This window comes from Lepisma saccharinum, chromosome 1 (genome assembly GCF_977018435.1).
Source record: "Lepisma saccharinum chromosome 1, izLepSacc3.1, whole genome shotgun sequence".
NCBI classification, from domain to species: domain Eukaryota; kingdom Metazoa; phylum Arthropoda; class Insecta; order Zygentoma; family Lepismatidae; genus Lepisma; species Lepisma saccharinum.
The window spans coordinates 28,937,319-28,955,450 of record NC_139229.1 but is presented as its reverse complement, the minus strand read 5'-3'; the positions used below and the strand labels follow the sequence as shown (position 1 = coordinate 28,955,450).

Sequence of the window (18,132 nt, the reverse complement as noted above, 5' to 3'; positions counted from 1 at the left end):
GAGACGCTAAAACCTTAGTTAGAAATAGATTATACTTGAATTTTATTATGGTCCTACAGTAGCCACCCTGACTAATCTAGCGAACGTCATGAAAAAACTCAACCATCTGTGTGCCATTATTGCATTGAGGACGTTTGAATTACAAGAATACTCAACTCTATGTAAAACGTCAACTTAATCTACGAATAAAGAGATGAAACCGGTCACGACAAAATATTATTTTCTTTCTCTGATGACTCATAAATTTATATTATCAATTTTTTCTTTGTTGCGCATCAACAATTTTATTTTTAATGTTTTCTTTATATTATATCACATTTGCTTTAAAATTATTATTGTCATATGATTTTAACGTGCCTCATGTTTGTCACTTCTGACATTTCAATAAGGGTTGAATTTTACTTGATCTATTGTATTATATTAAGACACCCATGCGAGGGGGAGCAAGTGCAGGTGACCTCTTCCCCTGCCTGATTTATCACCCCACGCCACTGCTTGAAATGTCTCACCTCGTTGACCAGACAATTATTTCATAACAAAGAAACAGAACAATGCTCCCAGGATTTGATAAAAATCGAATGACTTGAAAGTAATTCCGTTCTATTGTTTTCATAAATACTATATTTATGTAGATCTCTACTACTTAAAAGTAGTAGTGGTATTAGTAGTATTATTAGTAGTAATTCAGCTAATTAATTAATTATAAGTATTATTAATTAATTGTGATTATTATTATTTCATTAAAGTATAATAAAACAATGGTAATGTGAATTTGGAAAAAAAAATAGAAATAACACCCCCCTTGATGAAATCCTGGGTACGCTGCTGTGGAGTGGACATGGGGGTTTGTGCTGTGCAGGTTTTCCATATCTTGCAAATGAATGTGGATGGTCTTTGCATACAAGTGTTGTCCTGCGGCAGCAACGAATGGGAGCATCTCTCTTAGGGATCTAATGTAAAGATCCCAGTCACCAGTACTTTCAGCAGTTATGAACTGCAGTACAGTGCAAAATTATACAGTATAACACAGGAAGAAGATCAAAACATGTTGTGCAGAAATATTAAAATGGTAAACATACAGGGTAACCGCAAGAGCAATTAATAAATTGTTCTATTTGAAATGTTATTAATGCAAAATAAACACACCACATACGCCATTTAAAAGAAGCACAATTTGAAGAAAATGAAATTACCATTCTAACGGTGTATAGAATGTGAAAATCGTTCCATTATTATAAGAGATAGGCCCGTTTTTGTGAATAAATAACGTATATTAGTAAAATTCAAGATGGCGGCTCAAAATGGCGGTCAAGGTCACTTCAGATTTAGATAAACTTTTGCTATGTGGATCAGAACTATTTCATCTACCAAAAAATGCAAACAGAGCTTTTGTTGCAATTCGTTCCGGGTCAAACCACAGATTGACTGGACTATCGGTCTGAAAGCTCCCTCAGAGTAGAAACACACAAGAATTGGCTCCAGTTTCAAGGAATGCCAAATTATTAAATATTTGTTCTTTTCATGAGCATCTACTGTGGCAAATTTAGTGTTCAGAGATACAGGATGCGTAAAATAAGTACAAAATTAGATGTGAACAAGACATTTTTAAAACTCAAAACGAAGAGAATCTGCCGTGATTAACCCACAAGGCAGAATAGTGATATGAAATAACCAACATTTTATTCATGCAGTAAATAGCGCTGACTTTAAGTAAATTATGGGGAGGGGTAATATTAATATAAATTATATTTTACCTATATATCTGTCCCTTGAGAATTTGGGAGGAGGATGGCTATGCATACAATACAGTACAATAAACGTATTTTATATATTTAGTGTATTTCTTCTCTTGCAGGTCTCTCTGAAAAACATGGACATCAAACTTATTAATTTGCTAAATTTTTGGATGATGAGTGTAATCCAGACTGGAAACTCTCAGTTATACCGCCACCTTCTTCCGGGAAATAAAGGCAATTCTATAAATCTTCATCGTTTCCTTCTAGACTTAATGAACTTAACTCTAAGTGGTGTGGACTGCATCAACTGTTTCCTAACCAAGGAAGACGATCAAGCAGACCAGTGCCTCGAATTGGCATTTCACAGTCCCGTTAGGCTTGTGTTGAACTTTGAAGTGCCAAATGACGATCGTAAGTTTCTCAACAAGTCCCTGAAGTTTCTTGACAAACGTGCTTGCTTTGGCCACCTGGTTTCAACTGCCAACATGACTACTGCTAAAGAAATACTTCATCAAGCTGCGAAGTGGGACATAACACAAAGGCATGGTAGATTTTTGATAGGGCCCTTAAAGAACACGGAAGATGTTAAGAAAGTTCTTGATTTTGAAGGATTTGAAGTGCTGCCTAATGTTGTTATTTATGTGGAAATGGATGCAACATCTGGCAGCCCATGGTATCAGTTGTATACATGGAACATGGAGAGGGAAAAAGTGGTGTATAATCTTTTAAATGAATGGAGTGATGGGGTGTTTAAAAATCGTAAGGATATGTTTCCATGGAAAAATCAGAATATGCGCTTGAGGGACTTGAAAGTTGCCATTTGGGGGTACCCTCCATCAACGGTTGTTACAATGGAAGGGGATCAGGTTGTAATAGATGGAACCGAAATGAGGATCATGAAGGAATTTTCAAGAAGGCTTAACTTCACATTTACAACCATAGTGGTTGATCATCAAGACTGGGGGGTTGTTGATGAATTTGGTAATTCCACGGGTATCTTGAAGGAGTGTGTTCTGTCAACAGTAGATATTTGTTTAGCAGGTATGTACATAGACTTCAACTCCACTTGGTTTGTGAACCACACCATTCCTTACAGAAGAACTTTCATGACTTTTATAACGCCGATACCTCCTCCGTACCCAGGTTGGATGGCACTTGTGATGCCCTTCAGCTTTATGATGTGGGTTGGCACCGGAGCTTTCATGTTTGCATCGACCATTGTTCTGTTCCTTGTTGCCCACCTGAATGCAAAGGTTGTACCAGATGCACCTAGGAGCCGATATTGCAGTTACGAAGATTGTGTATTACACACAATCAGTTTGTTGTCTCAGGTAGGTATGCCGGATGAGCCAGTTCAACCTGCAGTGAGGCATTTTACACTGTGGTTGATCATGACTTTCATTCTAGTCACTACATGCTATGGAGGGGGTCTCCTTACCTTCTTAACGAACCCACCCAACCCACCTCCCGTGGACACCTTAGCTGATATGGTACAGGTGAAAATGAAATGGGGAGCAATCGAGAATTACATGGAGCTAGTCCTTATGGAGTCAAAGGATCCAGTCGCTCGGAAACTCAGATACACGTTCGAGCTACACCCAAGGGAAGAAGATCTGTTGAGAAGAATGAAGGATATGGATTTTGGCATCGCTGTTGAATACATTGACGTCGGTTACCTCTCGTACATTGAGTACGTACCTATGGAAATTCTAGAGCACTTTCACTTGGTTAGCGAATCTGCAATTACGGGAACAACCTCTGTCATGTTGAGAATGGGCTTCCCTTGGAAAGCTTGGTTTGACAGGCTCCTGTACAGCATCATAGAAGGAGGTCTGATCACCATGTGGGAACAAGATGTAGTAAGGGGTATGCACAAGATGCAGATGACGCAGTGGCTGCAAAACCAGAAAGTTGAACCAGACGAGCAGCCTGAACCAACACCATTGCAAGTTGCACAACTTCAGGGAGCTTTCTACTTCCTTGCTATGGGACTTGGGCTCTCTTTTGGAGAGTTTGTGTTGGAATTCCGTCTCATAATAGGTTCCCTCGTGGTTAAAATTCTTCTTAAAGCAGGGAGAATGATTTGCAACATATGTTCAAAGATATCACAGAAAGTTAATACATTATGCCGTAAGTCAAAAGACAAACAGGAGACTGAAGTGACACATTTTGAGTACATAAAGTAATTGCTTCATTAATTAATTTAGTGGCAACACATTTTTCAATCAGAAGAATGAAAGCTTTCATCTTATATCACTTTACAGTTGATGTCAGCTGGCTTGTTATAGATTCAGTTATGCTTTAAATTATCAGTAATGTATCTAAATTTCATGATAATCAGTACTTTTGCATGGATTATTGGCAATAGGAAGGTTTACGTCAAATGTTTTACCAACACATAAAGAGAACTGTAGTATACATTATCACTGTTTACAAAATTACTACACTTTTATAGTATTCTTTCACTTACTTGAGGTCCATGTAGGATAAAACTTTAAAAATGACACACACGTATGTTAAAGTTTACAAATGTCAAAAATTTAAATTCTTTGCTTAAGTATCAAAATATAAATGCAAAAGCACCCACGGAAGATATTCTTAGAATCAAAATCAATTTAACTGACACTATGTGTTTCTGATTTGAACATTTTGTTTATTTCACACAGCCCTACACTACTACTACAAGGTAATTTTACAATGTTCTTGACAGTCCTTTTTGTGAGGTAAATATGATTTGATTAATGCTACTTTTATGACTGGGAGACGTGGAACAAATCTAGTTTTCAAATTAAAAAGTATTCAGTTTTAATAAAGAAAGTCACATTCACAACAGTTATATTTCTTACACCTTTAATATATACTAATGTTCAAAATTAAAGCAACAAACGGAAATTCTTTCCCGTGTGTCCATTTGACCACATAATATGATCAGGTGATAGTAATATTTATGTCGTCATAGACAACTGGTTTAAAATAGAAAATAAACTAACCTTAATGTGCCAGGATTCAGGGGTGCCCATCCCCCCCCCCCACCAAGGCCAATGGTGCATCCCCCCAAATCATATCATTCGCACCCTTAAACCATATCGTAAACCCCACAAAATATTTAATTATGACAGTGTGTCTACCGAAAGTAATTTTTTCCTTAGCTTTCCTGAACATTATAATTGATCTGCCACTTCTCCCTAAACAGGGGTGCCACCACTCAAGACCACCCCTAAAATCGTTCATCATAATCGAAAATATCGCGTGGATCCCACTTTAAACTGTAGGTTCAGTCCAGATTAGCCTTAGAGTGCATAAAGTGAACTTAAAAAACCAAATCAATCAATCGAGAATATCGCTTGTCTTGTAATGCAGCTTTAGTATAAAAACTTCACATTCATCTCATTAAAGTGCCAAACACACATCGCAGCAACAAATTATTGCAAGCGAAGCGAACAAGAAAATTTTTACATCCATTTCTTTGCAGGCTTTGAAGAATATTAATTTAATGGGTTGTCAATACTTTCTTAAGATCCCGAGACATTTAGTATTTTCCTTTTCCAGCTTTTCCTTTGGCACATTCGGGGTCGAAAATGTGTAGATGCCTTATCGCTAAATACAGTCTCCAAAATGTAATGTTCGAACTCTCTCTCCACTACAGAAATCCATTGACAATCTAAGATTTAACACTTTATCACGAGCTTTCTATCTCCCCCTTTAAATTTCATACTCAATCCCAGTGGCGAAGCATCCTATGAGGCCCGGAGGCCGGGCCTACCCTAATATATTTGTCTATTACGGATTATTTTATTACTTATAAATTTCATTAAACGACGCTTAATAAAAGAAAACTGAAATTCTAGGTCTTTCGATAATTACCGCAAGTTTGCAACCCTGCCTGGAACCGTATCTGCGCATTCAGCAAGGCACGCCTGAGAGTGCCTCAGTTGGTCCCATAACAACCTATGTGATTCGTGCGGGAAAGCATAATTTCAGGGGCGCGTTCGCCTGTAATGTAAACTGAGAGGCCAGCCTCTTTTCTCTCTCTCACCCTCTCTCCCTGACTTCCGAAGAGTGCCGAAGCAGGCAGTAGACGTACAGAGCTTCTTGAGAAGCAGCGTTTCCATGGAAGATTCAGAGCTGTGCAGGGAGCAGATCACACCCAGCTGCTAACATGTAGCGAAAATGTGTTGCTAACATCTCTAAGCCTGGCCTCCTAACCTATCAAAGTAGGCATTATTAGAATTCTAACTGCAAATAATGAATGCAAGTTGGTTACTAGTGTTAAGTTTGGTGCTTTCAGCTCTTTTGAGGAACCGCTTTTCGCAAAGTGTTAGCTGCTGGATATGCCCCACACCAATCTCGATTCAGAGAGGGAAAGTATTATATTTCTTTGAGGAAAGGGATATTGAGGCGAAATTTCCTTTCATGATTAGTGACATAACTGAAAACGTGCTACTTTTAAAATGGGGCAAAGTACGTACAATGCAAATGTATAGAGAAAATCCATGTTACTGAAATTTTCTGGTTGGTGTGTGTGACTCATCTTTTTATAACATTCACAATTAAGTTGCATTAATGATAAAAATCTTTGATAAGAAGAAAGACATTTCATTATCACTGTTACTGTTCTAATTATGTATTATGGGATATAGTGTAATATACATCAATTCGTAAGTAGATTTCAGTATTTTTCTTTCTTAAAACAAATAATATATTTGTTTTAGTTGCTAATACAAAACTAACAGCAACAATTATGGCGACCTTCAGCCAGGATTCGTGAATATATAGTGTGGAAGTTATCTTCTGATTACTTTAAATAATGGATCGGAAACAACATTCTTACAACTTAAGAACGGGAGTTTTCTTAAGATCCGATGTCGTCGACAGTTTCAGGGAAAATGAAACTATTGAAGAAAATGCTGACCCAATGAAGAATACTATTTGTTGCAGTAACATTGAAGCAGATTCTCGTCTTGTGAAGTGCAATAGCTGCAATAAATGGGAACATTTGGAGTGCAGAGGTTTGACTGTAATGCACTGGGTAATATTTAGTTCTTCTAATGAAAGCTATTTTTGTAAATCTTGTAAACCAGATTTTGATCTTTTTTTGTTAAAGTCTTATACAAGTACAGTGAATCCAAACTTGGACAAGATTATTGCTGCATTTCAAGTTACGGTTACCCAAAGTTTGCAGCAAAATAATGAAAATCTTCAAGAAAAGTTGCAACAGAACATTCGCTGTGAATTACAACAAAATAATGAAATGTTGCAAAAGGAGTTGCAAAGGGAGTTGCAAAAGGATATGCAACAAAATAATGAAATGTTGCAAAAGGAGTTGCAAAAGGATATGCAACAAAATAATGAAATGTTGCAAAAGGAGTTGCAAAGGGATATGCAACAAAATAATGAAATGTTGCAAAAGGAGTTGCAAAAGGATATGCAACAAAATAATGAAATGTTGCAAAAGGAGTTGCAAAGGGAGTTGCAAAAGGATATGCAACAAAATAATGAAATGTTGCAAAAGGAGTTACAAAGGGAATTGCAACAAAATAATGAAAATCTGGAAGAGACGTTTCAAGCCATTCGAAATGAATTACAGCAGCATAATGTTAGGTTTAACGGCCGGCTTGATCATATTGAACATTCGTTACAAGATGTTGCCCAAACTTGTCAAAATGTTAGCAGTGAGTTGAGGTGTAAATTGGATGAAGGTATTAGTACAATGCATGTCGAAGTTTCAGTTATTCAAGAACAAATGAAGAGTCTTGACGGAAAGTTGGCAAGGTTGGAAGTCTGCAATGAGGAAATTATGGAGAAATTTACTCAACATGAGGTTAGGTTTGAAACATTAAATGCGGAATTAGATAGAATGAAGGTATTTCAGACTGCTACATGTAGCTCTGAAACCTTGGTAAATGACCTTAGAGATAGGGTTATTTCTTTGGAGCAAGGCAATGCCATCAGCAACAGTGTTGCTAACGAAACTTTGAATGGAAGACGAGAACTGAGCGAAGAGGATGGAAATAGTAAACAAACTGAGCATGTGGCTTGTCAAACAAATAACGCAAATTCAAATCGAAGATCACGAAATGTTAAATTTCGGGATAGTGCTCGAAGTGACAAACGTGGTGTTGGTTCTTCCGGTTATGATTCATCTGATATTGATGTACCTGTAATTACTAAACGTAAATCAGGTCAGAACGCTTCTTTAGGAACTGATTTTACCTACAGGCTTTCCAATACATCTTATTTGTGGGATCCTCCATCACGTGACGAATCACCTGCTCATTTCACTACACATCCGTTGGCCAATAGGGACGTCGCACTTTCGGAGAATACAAATAGAGTGCATTACAATGAACCTTGTTCTACTAACCATTATGGTTATGGAAGTCCTCTGAATGCCAGTTTTCATAATGAAACTCAGTGTTGTACAACGAAAGCTTATTCAAATAATCCAATTTCACAAATGTGTTTTCAGCATACACCTTCATGTGAGAAGCCATTATATACTGTGGCTGGTAATACAAATGCTACAACTTCAATGAGTCCGATGTTTTGTAATCAAAATTACATTCCCAGAAATGACATTTTGAATGATCCAATTAACATTGCTTCTAAGAATTATCAGTCTCCAAATTTTGAATCAAACCAGTTTTGTAAACCTGCGCGTGCAGAATGTAATACAAATATTTCTGCAAGAAACCCATTTGGAGAATGCCCGGGTAAAGTTATTCGTGTAAATGAGCTAAGCCAGTTACCACGTTTTGGAGGTGACGTCTCGAAACAATCAGCTAGGGAGTTTATAGACCAGCTGACAACAATGTTAAATTTGATTGGTGTATCTTCTCAATATCGCCTGCAAGTTATTCACAAATGTTTCTACAATACTGCAGCGTATTGGTTCAATAGTGAAAGACGGAATTTCTCATCATATGATGATTTTGTGTGCAAGTTTCTTGAACAATTTGCTTCGAATGATTTGTTAGAAAGCCAACTGACAGTTTTGCGTTCTCGTAAATACAACCCATCTTCTGGTTTATCATTAGAAGCGTACGCATTGAAGGTATATTCATCTTATTGCAACCTTGTAGAAAAGCCTAAACAAGCTGAGATAATAAGAGTAATTCTGAAGCAATTGCCAGAAACAGTTTCTAAGAATGTGGGTTGCCACGAAATTTCCAACCTTAAACAATTAACACAAAAACTCAGGGCAATAGACTTATATTCTAGTGATAAAACCAAATCTTTGTCACTACCTGGTGATTATATAAGTGGGGAGTACAACTCGAATAGGTTCGAAAAATCTAGGCATTTTGTAAGGCAAGTGTCTATGGAAAATAAGTCATGCAGCGATTCATCTACCCAAACAGTAGCTTCAGAGAGACTTATGGGCCAACCAGCTGCTAGGAATCCCAGAAACAACTATAGGCAATCTGGAGCTAATCAAGAGAGCTATAGGCGACAAGGTAACGATCGAAATTTGTACTTTCATAATAATAATCGAAGAACAAACACTCAAAGGAACGCTAGTAATGGCAATAATACAGATGCACCTAGATACAACAGGAATAGAAGATTTCAAAGTCCGACCAATACAGAATTGCGAGGTGACTCCATTAACATAACTCAGAGATTTCAGCAAGGAACAATGGAAATTTCCGAAATGGAATGAATTGCAATGACATTAGTTTAAATCAAGAATGTTCCTCAGTAACTAATGCTACTAGTGGGAGCCCTCCGAGAACATTAAACAACTAAGGCGGGGAAATGCGCTCCAATTCGCCCTGCCAAAGGATGACCACATGGAGCTTACTTGTAATTATGATCCTTACCTTTTGCATGTTAAGTCTTGTCTCGGTGACTTTAATAGAGTTAAATATTTAGGCGTTGATAAAGAAGATGTTTTACCTGTTGCATTTTTGCTGGAGTGGTTTGATTCAGAGCCTGAGTGGACTGTTACAGATAAAGGGACTCCTACACCTTTACTTGAAGCACCAGAAATACAGGGAAGAATTTGTGACTTGTTTCTTAATTGTTTAATTGACACTGGTAGTCAATGTAATTTGTTGGATTACAAGGTTTGGATCACTCTAAGTTCTTTATTACCAAGTATAAAGCTGGAACCAATAGAAGGAATTCAGTTGGCTTGTTTCGCCGGTGAGCAACGTATAAAAGTTGTGGGTTTTAAATATGTCATTATGCAGTTGGGAGATGAATTTTTCCACGTGGGTTTATATGTAGTTAAACAATTACATGCCGATTTGATCTTGGGAGCACCATTTTTGTGGCAGTATAAGGCTATAATTAATTATCGTATGTCTACTGTTGAACTAATTCATTCAAGTGGTAAGGAAGTATCAGCTCCTTTTGTTCCGAGTTCCACAAATAATACTTGCTCGCTAAATTCCGTAATTGAATCTTATAAAACTTTGACATTTGAATCTTCTCATGTGGATGATTGTGTTTATGTAGCTTCTAAAGAAGATATTCATAAGAAAGTTTATGGCAACGAATATTGTGAAGCTGAAGTTGATTTATTTAATTTATTGCTCAAATACCAAATGTATAATTTAATATTTGGGTTACTTACAAATATTGCTTTGCTTAAAGGAAGTTAAGAACAATTTTGTGAACTTGGCGTCTTTAGTAGGACCAAAGATAAAATGTAGACATAATTTACAAAATATCAAACCCTTCCACTGTTCATTGGAGAAGAAACACGAGCTGTTGTTGAATGTTAACAAATAAGTGCGCAAGGGTAACAACGTAGTTTTGAATTGATTGTCATTCTTTGAAAGATTTGTTATAGTATTAAATGTTGTTTTGAATGTTGAATATTTTAAAGTTATGTAACTGTTCGATGTGTATATTTAAAATCTTGTATCTTTTTAAGCCATCAAAGTATGATGTCTATATTTTCTTCACCCCAGGAGGGGAGATTATTGTGACTGTCATCTTTTTATAACATTCACAATTAAGTTGCATTAATGATAAAAATCTTTGATAAGAAGAAAGACATTTCATTATCACTGTTACTGTTCTAATTATGTATTATGGGATATAGTGTAATATACATCAATTCGTAAGTAGATTTCAGTATTTTTCTTTCTTAAAACAAATAATATATTTGTTTTAGTTGCTAATACAAAACTAACAGCAACATGTGTTACACAGAAAGGTGTCCGTGTTCTCATTTAGCATTTCATCATTTTCTAAATCGTATTATATTTTTTTTTAAAAAAAGTCACCTGTTGAAGAAGAATTATATACATAAAACAGTTAAAAAGAAATAATTGATTGATAGATTTAGTTTATTTTACTTGGCTTTCTGCCATTTTTGGCTAATTGGGAAGATGAGAATAAGTGATATGATGATAACATTGACGAAGGGACACTCACAAAGAACACCTATGCCCAGCTGGGGATTCGAACCTGAGGCCCTTGTCGTAGCATGCTGTTATAACCAATCTGCCACGGAGGTCAGCATTAAAAAGAAATAAACGCTAAGTGACGATTAAGTGATCCATTTCTTTAATGCAAGAAACATTTACAATACTGTTATTGAAGTAGGAAATAATTTTTACGAGCAGCTTTAATCTAACAAATGTAAGACGGCTGGGCCTCACAGAACGGCTTTTTCATTGGGTGACGCGTGGTCAGAACATCGAGTCCCATCGTCACTGTTTTCTGACCTTCAAGACAGAAGCGCCTTTATTCTCGGATATCTAATCGAGACTAGATTAAAGTAGAATCTGAACCAAAGCCTCCAGGGGGAATCGAACCTTCTACTTCTTGATTATAAGGGGAGAGCGTTAATCACTAGCTTATCCTTTACAATCACTATCCCGACTTTTTCGAACAGTAGTAGACGAGATTCAGGCAATATGTTATCTTTTATTTTCTAGGGGCTATATTTTAACATACTACTGTTAAAAAAAATCACATCTTCCCCTCCCCCCAATCCCTGCTCCGTCCTGTGCCTACCCTTTCAGAGACAGCATGCTTCGCCACTGCTCAATCCTACCACCAAAATTTCCATGCCAATTTTCGACTTACTGTTAATATTGAAGAGTGGACATTGCCTCCTACAAAAAAATAATTATCAGTCTCCACACCAGAATTTCTGCAACAGTCTAAGACAATAGTAATACACAAGAATTGGATACCCCTTTAATTTAATGCTCAATCCCCCTCTAACTAAAATATTCACCATAATCTAAGACCTAGAGTTGGATACTGTCCCCCCCAAAGTTTAATTCAGAATCCCCATCAGAACCCACGTGTCAATTAAGGCCTAATACAGAGTGTCCGAAAAGTCACACAACCCGGTGTTTACGACCGTATAACGGAATAGCGAAACGGAATTAGAAGAAACGCTTTCTGCCAAGAGAATGCCCTGTATATTGGGAAAATTTAGAGAGACAAACATATGTAAGAACATGCATGTTTTAATAACAAATAAGCAAAGTGTTGCCAAAGGCGGAAAAAAAATATTTGCAAATCGTGTGTATTGATGCACAGAACTCACTGAGGTAAATTATTGCAACATTTCACAATACCAACGAACGATTTGGATGGCCATCTATTGAATTTGACAGAAAAAGAACTTTGACGAAGTTTCAAAAACATTGCAGAAGGGAATAAATGGGCTGTTCCAAAAATCGATGTTTTCACAATATTACGCAGGACACTGGCAACACTGTTGGTGTCACGTGTCACTAACAGACGTGTTTCACCTCAGGCTATCACACTAAGGCACTTTTAACGACAAAGGAGAAAGTTGGTTATTCTGGAACATATGCAATAAATTACATACACCTTGCAACCCTGAAATGTGGGTACAGAAGAACGTGTATCAATGTTATGTTTTCTGTGCCTTAGGTGGTTGCTGTTTGCCGCGAACGGCATTCCAGATTGTGTCTACTTATGCTGACGTCGTGTGTGTGTTTTTGATTTGATTTGATTTGATTTAGTTTATTTTACTTCGCGTTTTGTGCCTCTTGGCTAATTTGCGAAGATGGGGATGAGTGATGAAATGATGAAATTGATGAATGGACATTCACAAACAACCAAGCCCGACCGGGATTCGAACCCGGGACCCTTGGCGTCGCAGCGCGATGTGCTAACCACTCGGCCACAGGGTCGGGCGTGTGTGTGTTTTTAAAATGCCATATTCTACACAGGAAAGAGTGTTTATTGTTGAAGAATATATCCGAACATTGTCATATTCTTGGGTAAGAGAAGCATTAAGGGATACCCACATTTCAGGGTTGCAAGGTGTATGTAATTTATTGCATATGTTCGAGAATAACCAACTTTCTCCTTTGTCGTTAAAAGTGCCTTAGTGTGATAGCCTGAGGTGAAACACGTCTGTTAGTGACACGTGACACCAACAGTGTTGCCAGTGTCCTGCGTAATATTGTGAAAACATCGATTTTTGGAACAGCCCATTTATTCCCTTCTGCAATGTTTTTGAAACTTCGTCAAAGTTCTTTTTCTGTCAAATTCAATAGATGGCCATCCAAATCGTTCGTTGGTATTGTGAAATGTTGCAATAATTTACCTCAGTGAGTTCTGTGCATCAATACACACGATTTGCAAATATTTTTTTTCCGCCTTTGGCAACACTTTGCTTATTTGTTATTAAAACATGCATGTTCTTACATATGTTTGTCTCTCTAAATTTTCCCAATATACAGGGCATTCTCTTGGCAGAAAGCGTTTCTTCTAATTCCGTTTCGCTATTCCGTTATACGGTCGTAAACACCGGGTTGCGTGACTTTTCGGACACTCTGTATATAGGAGTTCGATACACCCTCCTTTGATAATACCCTAAACACTTTCATTTCTTCATCTAATGGATTAAATATGGTACATTTAAGGTGTAAAATCTTTACATATATTTTGGAAAAGATATAAATGTTGAATTTTATATTATTTGAAGGGAAAATATCCCCCAAAAATCTCAATGGTGCAATCTGCACCATAACAACCCCTTGTGGGCACCCCTGCCAGGATTTATCAACAAAAAAATCACGATAGCAACAGGTTAAACTTGGCAAATTTATCAACAAAAAAAATCACACAAAGAAAGGATTTCTGTTTGTTGCTTTAATTTTGGACTCTTTCATGCTAAGTAATTTTACTGCCATATGGTAATGATAAGCAGTGTTATAATTAGGTGAACCTAAATTCTTATTCTTATTTGTGTGTGCTTCTTATAAATTGTCACCTTATATTAAGCAAATTATAACATAGATTACAATTATCATTTACTCTGGCTGAAAACTTTTAACCAGATTACTGGTTTGGAGTGATAATCGCGCCGAAACATTGCCACAAAGATAATACAATAACTGCTTAAGTGTAAATTGAGTACTTATTAATTTAAAATACCCAAGAAGGGTAGGGTGAGACTTTTAAAATTATTTACCTACTTAGCACATAATGAACATGGTATGTTATATGTTTAATTGCATAATAGTTAGAAGGTATAGACTCAGAAAAAAGCACAAAAACTTATATTTATGATAATAGATTAAATAAATAAATGAATTTCAGTTCATTACAACTTCAGGAATGTAACTAAAGGTACAAATGAGTTAACTTGAAAAAGTAGACTAAAATACAGGAACCAGGTCAAACTGATTTTTTTTTGTATTCAATTTAATACGAGTAAATGATTATGAAAAATGCAATAATCTGCTTGTCTTATGAGAATCATATTTACTAAGAGTCAACTAGCTTCATCCGATGCTACATTATGAACTGCATTCGACTCAGAAATTTCAGCCAAAAATGCAGGCCTGACCAGGACTCGAACCTGTCTCTTTAGCATGGAGACTGAGGCACAGAGCAAGCTCTGGTTTCGTCCGACATTATAGTGTGGTGGGTTCTTTAATATTGATGAAATGCATCCCCAAATCTATTTGTAGTAGTGAAAAATTGCCTCGCTTTAGCCCTCCTCACACAACGTGACCAATCGCCACATGTTGTCTGTTAAGTTCCAAAGTGGGCTTTGGTGACTAGGAGCCAAAGCAATCATTAGCTGGAGTGAGCAACTGTTCATAACTTTCTGTCACACTAACTGTTGTTCTTAACATTATTTACTCTTCAGCTGCTTTATGCACGCCTTTCTATAAGTCTGTTTTGATAAATGGAGGCCCGGAGCATCTTTTAATAAGTTGTAAATGGTTTGTAGACCACAGAGAAGTGATCTTTGTTCTAAAGATAGCCTTGAAGATTTAATGTAAAAGAAGTTGTTGCATCTACTGTTGGGACGTGGGATTTTACTATTGAGAAGAGGCAAGAGTTCGCTGGTGAAAAGTTGTCCATTCATGATTCTGAAAAGAAATGTTAAATCTGAAAGTTTTCGGCGAAGAGAAAGGTAATGAATTTGTAGTGTGGATAGAATTTCATGTTTGGAGGAGTTTGCAAGCGTTGGACATCTGTGTTTGACTATTCTGACGAAAAATTTTATATTGCTTTCACATGCCATTGACCAAAATATAGGAACCATATTCAAGGATAAGAACAACACACATTGTAAAGTAGGTTTTGAGGGCAGAAATGCGTGTCATGGCTGTAAATCTGTAGATTAGTTAAAGTGTTTTCATCGCTTTCGAAGTTATATAGTCTATGTGATGGTTGAAAGTCAGTTTGCTATCAAAAATGACACCAAGATCCTTGTGCTGTCATACGAACGGAATAACATGGTTGCATAATTTGTAGGATGGTGCTGTGCTATTGGATTTGGGGTAAATCTCATGACAACAGATTTTTCTGGATTTAATTTGAGATTCCAGTCTTCGACACAAGCATTCAATGTGTTTGAGATTGTCTTGGATATAACATGTGTCTTGAAGTGAGGTAATTTTGATTGACTTGGTGTTTTAAGTCCACTTTATGCACAGTAAGGCTAATCGGGACTGAATCTACAGTTTAAAATGGGATCCGAACCACTATGTGCCTCCACCGGGTATCGAACCTGGGACCCCTTGATTACAAGGCAACGACACTACCACTGCGCCATCGGGAGGCCCTGAAGTGAGGTAATGTTTCGAAATAATTTGCAGTCATTAGCATACAATAATAATGAACATTCGGAATAAATATATTTGTGAATGTCATCCATGAAAAGAGTGACACAGGGGCCCTAGAGAACTTACTTGAGGCACACCGGAAAATACAGGAAGCCACGATGAAGAGCAACCAAATATGATAATCTTTTGCTTTCTATTGTGCAAGTAGTTTGAAAAGAGGTCCGTGAATATTGAATCCATTTGATAATTTGTGGATGAGTTGCGTGTGAGAGAGAGAGTCAAAGGCTTTGGAAAAGTCTAAGTATACGATATCCCCGTTTTGCTTGGCATTCAGGCAGTGAACCACTTTGGTAAGCAAGCAAGCAAGGTTTGTGTTTGAGGGAGAAAACTGTGTTGAGTGGGAGAGAGAAACTGAGAAACATGTGCAAGGATACAATTAGAAATCATTTTTTCGGCTAGCAGTGCAAGTGCAGGAAGTAAGGAAATCGGGCGATAGGAAATAACATGAGTTTTGTTTCTGTGTTTGAGGATAGGGACTATATTTGCTTGCTTCCATGGACTAGGAAACACACCTTCGGAAAAACATTTATTAAATATTATGCTCATTGGTTTGGATAAAATATGGGCTAAATGTTTCAGAAATATCACAGGAATATCATTAGGAGTGGTAGCTTTGGAACTTGAAACAGATCTTAATAATTCTTGGACTTCATTGCAATTATTTGAAATTTCAGTTTGTGTGTAGGGAATAATGGACCTTTGAGATTTGAGTGTGTGTGTAGGGAATAATGGACCTGACTTCCGGTAGTGTGGTAGCCGTGTTTTTTGTAAAGTTACTGTGAAAGTACGAGTTAAAAAGCGATGAACGCTCATCCTTTGTAGCAGACTTCCCGTTCCAGGAGACTTGAAGGGGAATACAGTCATGTTTTCGACGGGAGTTAATTAGCATCCAGAATGTTTTGGGGGTTTTTAGCAGCACTTTCTGTTATACTTTGAATGTAATTACTGTAGTCTCTTTGAATTAAGTTTTTGCTATGCTTCCTTAAGAGTGGCCTGGAGGTTGGCATGAAAAGAGTTTTCCTGCCCCGGCGCGATACAGAGACACCTAGCGACATATCAGGGAACTAGCAACTTCTCGCTTGTGTCCTAAACTACTAGAGGAAGAGCACAGGCCGGGGGGCAGAGGACCTCCCCCCTGCCTTCACCAACCCCTCTCCTTTGTGACCGCTGCGAAAGGGCACCACCTGTTTCATTTCATTCTGGTTCTCGCTTCTTTCCAGATTTCTCCACTGGCAAAATATTTACTGCAAGGGAAGTGGAAACGGCAAACAGTCAGGACCTTCACAAATGAGATTTGGATTGAATAAATGTTGTTGATTACAGTGGCTGCTATAATTATGTGGAATTTCTCTTTGTGCGGTTGAGATTATAAATTGATAGTAAAGAAGGAGGTAGAGATTATCAGTTGAAAGTAACGACGAATCAAGTAAGAATAACTAATTGAAAGTACGCTGTGTAAATGTATAGCATACCAGTGGCAGTGATAACAAGGCAGAGGCATACTAGTCGCCATTTTTTTTGTAGGGGGTTTCGTGTTGATACAAAATTTGTATCTAATAGTAATAAGCACAAAAAATAGTAACAGTTATTATTTTAACTACTACGAACAGTGCTGATAATAATTCGAGATGGACGGAAGCGAGACTATTTCGAATTTAAAGGAAAAAGTCTCGGATATGTGGAATGACCTAGGGATAATCAGAAGACTCGAAAGACAAACCAATGGAACAAAATGTACAACTACAGTAGTAGCAATGATGTAAGGTAACGAATAGGTAAACATTGAACTTACAGTTTATGTATTACCCATCTTAAAAACAGCTCAAACGTATTTGAAACTTTCTACATGTTATCATTTTGTATCATTATGACACGTGCTTTCCCTCGAACTAATATTTATTGTTGTTAATTTCCTTTCTCGTTGCACAAATGTTTATTGCTCTTTTAAATTCTAGAAATATTTTTAATGTTATTCGTAATACCTTTAATTTGCTGCGTGATTTTTGTGTTAGTTAATATTAAGACCTATTACTGATGATGTCACAGAATAGTGACTCACCTGTATGTATATATCTTGTAAGACCTGATGCTATGGTAATTATGGACTGTGTTTAGTTTTTAGCTTTGGCTTTCGCACCCCTCAGGATAAGTCACGTATCATATCTGGTCATCTTGCTCCGAAATAACTACAAGTATTACGGTCACAATGGCAGTCTTACGGATGACGTCAAGATGGAATGTTTACTGGAATCCGAACAATTGAAATGTAACACCACCGAGAGTGTAAATACGTTGATTGATTG

General features: G+C 37.1%; 1 protein-coding gene across 1 annotated transcript; it reads left to right on the top strand.

Moving 5' to 3' along the window:
• Window positions 1-1,909: 1,909 nt before the first annotated feature.
• On the top strand, window positions 1,910-3,922 carry LOC146001761 (putative glutamate receptor). Its single transcript, XM_083139503.1, has one exon. The coding sequence runs from the start codon at window positions 1,910-1,912 to the stop codon at window positions 3,920-3,922; it is 2,013 nt and encodes a 670-aa protein (XP_082995629.1).
• Window positions 3,923-18,132: the final 14,210 nt, after the last annotated feature.

What these genes read in the sequence shown, in the direction of transcription:
- LOC146001761 (XM_083139503.1), top strand. Translation starts at nt 1,910, where the DNA reads ATGAGTGTAATCCAGACTGGAAACTCTCAGTTATACCGCCACCTTCTT.